General features: G+C 36.5%; 1 protein-coding gene across 1 annotated transcript; it reads left to right on the top strand.

Annotated features, from left to right (window-relative positions):
* Positions 1–255: 255 nt before the first annotated feature.
* TRIADDRAFT_52761 (uncharacterized protein) lies at positions 256–3,012 on the top strand (the record flags this gene model as incomplete). Its single annotated transcript, XM_002109053.1, has 1 exon — positions 256–3,012. One exon carries the CDS (start codon positions 256–258, stop codon positions 3,010–3,012), a length of 2,757 nt encoding a protein of 918 aa, XP_002109089.1.
* Between the last annotated feature and the right edge of the window lie 780 nt (positions 3,013–3,792).

Genomic DNA, 3,792 nt, shown 5'->3' with positions numbered 1-3,792 from the left:
GTATCTGTTCGCTACTAAAGACATTTATGTCATTCTCTGAAATGGCAACTATTTCCACTTCAGATAGAGAATAACTGAAATACGACTTTGTAATGCTGATCTTGATTTGAAAGCATCGAGCATCCATGATAGTGTGCTCTTTACGTATTTCATCACTCATTTGTACAGCGATCAAAATTGTTAACCCTATCGAGTAGACAAATTGTGACTATTTTTCTCAAATCGTATATTTTGATTGTTGTTGAAAAGTAAAATATGGCCAATCAGACTAGCAATTCTACGATATTTGACGAGATTGAATCTATACGCAAAAAGGGCGTGAAATATCATGGCGAAGGCAATTATGGAGACGCATTATTTTATTTTCAGAAAGCTGTAACTCGAATCAAATCGATAGCGGAGAGTAGTGATAGTCGTCGTCAACTTAAATATTCTATTTATCTCGCTATGGCTCAATCTTACCTGGAAAAATATCAATTGATAGAAGCCAATGAATACAGTGGAAAAGCAGAAAAGTTAGCTAAGAAACTAGAAGAGGTCAAGATTTCTTATTGTTTCGATATCCAGGGCGACTGTAAACGACTTCAAAGTGATTTTATGGGTGCTTTGAGTGATTACAACAAATCACTTCAAATAAAATTAAAATCGTTAGGGAGTGAACATCTTAGTGTCTGTAAGTCCTATCAGAACATTGGCTTGGTCTATCAGAATCAAGGCAAGCGTGACGAGGCTTTAAAGGAATACAATAAATCATTAAGGATTAAACTGAAAATTCTTGAAAATAACGATCCAAGTATGGCTGTATTATATAACAGCATTGGACAAGCCTATCAAGACCTAGGCAAGTATGATGACGCTCTATCAATGTATAACAAATCACTCAAGATTAATCTAACACAACTTGGCGACAATCATCCAAGTATTGCTGATACATATCACAATATTGCAAGTGTCTATGATGATCAAGGCAAGTATGATGACGCTTTATCAATGTATAACAAGTCACTCAAGATTGATCTGACACAACTTGGCGACAATCATCCAAGTATTGCTGATACATATAACAACATTGCAAATGTCTATGATAATCAAGGCAAGTATGATGACGCTCTATCAATGTATAACAAGTCACTCAAGATTAAACTGATACAACTTGGCGACAATCATCCAAGTATTGCTAATACATATCACAACATTGCAAGTGTCTATTATCATCAAGGCAAGTATGATGACGCTTTATCAATGTATAACAAGTCACTCAAGATTGATCTGACACAACTTGGCGACAATCATCCAAGTATTGCTGATACATATCACAACATTGGAAATGTCTATAAAGATCAAGGCAAGTATGATGACGCTCTATCAATGTATAACAAGTCACTCAAGATTAAACTGACACAACTTGGCGACAATCATCCAAGTATTGCTGATACATATCACAACATTGGTCTTGTCTATGATGATCAAGGCAAGTATGATGACGCTTTATCAATGTATAACAAGTCACTCAAGATTAAACTGACACAACTTGGCGACAATCATCCAAGTATTGCTACAACATATCACAACATTGGTCGTGTCTATAATCGTCAAGGCAAGTATGATGACGCTCTATCAATGTTTAACAAGTCTCTCAAAATGAAACTGACGCAACTTGGCAACAATCATCCAAGTATTGCTAATACATATAACAACATTGCAAGTGTCTATGATAATCAAGGCAAGTATGATGACGCTCTATTAATGTATAACAAGTCACTCAAGATTAATCTAACACAACTTGGCGACAATCATCCAAGTATTACTACAACATATAACAATATTGGTCTTGTCTATGATCATCAAGGCAAGTATGACGACGCTCTATCAATGTATAACAAGTCACTCAAGATTCGACAAACACAACTTGGCGACAATCATCCGAGTATTGCTGATACATATCACAACATTGCAAGTGTCTATGATATTCAAGGCAAGTATGATGACGCTCTATCAATGTATAACAAGTCACTCAAGATTGATCTGACACAACTTGGCGACAATCATCCAAGTATTGCTGATACATATAACAACATTGCAAGTGTCTATAATCATCAAGGCAAGTATGATGACGCTCTATCAATGTATAATAAATCGCTCAAGATTAATCTGACACAACTTGGCGACAATCATCCAAGTATTGCTACAACATATCACAACATTGCAAATGTCTATCATCATCAAGGCAAGTATGATGACGCTCTATCAATGTATAACAAGTCACTCAAGATTAAACTGACACAACTTGGCGACAATCATCCAAGTATTGCTATAACATATTGCAACATTGGTCATGTCTATAGCGATCAAAGCAAGCATACAGAAGCTATTTCTATGTATAAGCAATCCCTTAAGATTCAATTATCAGTTTTGGGTCGCAATCATCCTGATGTGGCAAAGTCGTATAGCGGTCTAGGAAATGTATATCTTGCTGAAGGCAAGCATGAAGAAGCTATTTCTATGTACGAGCAATCCTATAACATTCTATTATCAGTTTTGGGTCACAACCATCCTGATGTCGCAAAGTCATATAACAATCTAAGAAATGTATATCAAGCTGAAGGTAAGCGTGAAGAAGCTATTTCTACGAATAAGAAATCACTCAAAGAGAAACAAGAGGAACAAGAGAAGCAAGAAAAGCAAGAGGAGAAACAAGAGGAGCATGAGAAGCAAGAAGAGCAAGAGGAGAAGCTAAAGAAGCAAGGGGGAAAAAGGGAGCAAGAGGAAAAAGAGAAGCAAAAGGAGCTAGAGGAGCAAGAGAAGCGAGAAAAGCAAGAGAAGCAAGAAGAGCAAGGGGAAAAAAGGCATCAAGAGGAGCTAGAGGAGAAAGAGAAACAAAAGGAGCAAGAGAAGCAAGAGAAGCAAGAAAAGCAAGAAAAGCAAGAGAAACACGAGAAGCAAGAAGAGGAAGATGAGTTAGCAGGTACCATTGAGCGTTTTGTAAGGTGTTTGATTAGATATTTGCTTTAGGTATTCTGCTTTTCATTATAATTACAGCACTAACAGCACAATACGACACCATACTGAAGTATTGCAGTCGGTAAACAACATGTCCACCAAGTATTTCTTAAAGTATAGGCGTTTCAACCCTGTTCAATTCTAAGTCGGTCTATTAGTCTAATAAGATCGAATAGATCGCGAAAATCGTTCAATGACAAACCTATTGTAGTAGTAGTGTGTAGTACAGCCCCAATATAACTTAAACAGTGATTCTAAGGTGGTATGAGTATTCGTGCTAGTAGTTATAATATTGTTACAGTTTGGTATATCGTGATGAGATGGAGCTGGGATTAACTCACGAGGTACTCCGACTCTCGGATAGCTGATATATTCGACCTACTGACTCACAACAACTTGGTGATCTTCGGTTAAGCATAGTAATGCTTTATTTCTCTATTCTCTAAACTGCCCATAACCTCGAGCTAAGAATAACGCAATGTACGTAAATCCTAAGTTAATACCTGGCCATACAGGACTTATAATCTCTGAAGAGAAATTCAATTTACTAATCGTTCACGCTCAACTATGAGCTCTGAGCAAACAACTTTGCCAAATACTTGAATACTATACTATTTAAATACAAGTATCCGTAATGGTAATTGTGAGACTGATACGTCCCTTTACGCGAAATTTACATTCTAAACTCTACGCGATTACAAAACTAAGACTAGAAAAAGTATAGATTGCAGTAGTTATTAGAGATGCTGTATTAGGTAACCTTAACACCTTAACATACGCAAGTAACGAAAT

Source organism: Trichoplax adhaerens, genomic scaffold (genome assembly GCF_000150275.1).
Source record: "Trichoplax adhaerens TRIADscaffold_1 genomic scaffold, whole genome shotgun sequence".
Lineage (NCBI taxonomy): Eukaryota > Metazoa > Placozoa > Uniplacotomia > Trichoplacea > Trichoplacidae > Trichoplax > Trichoplax adhaerens.
The sequence above is the reverse complement of the archived record's forward strand: the minus strand, read 5'-3'. Positions and strand labels throughout refer to the sequence as shown.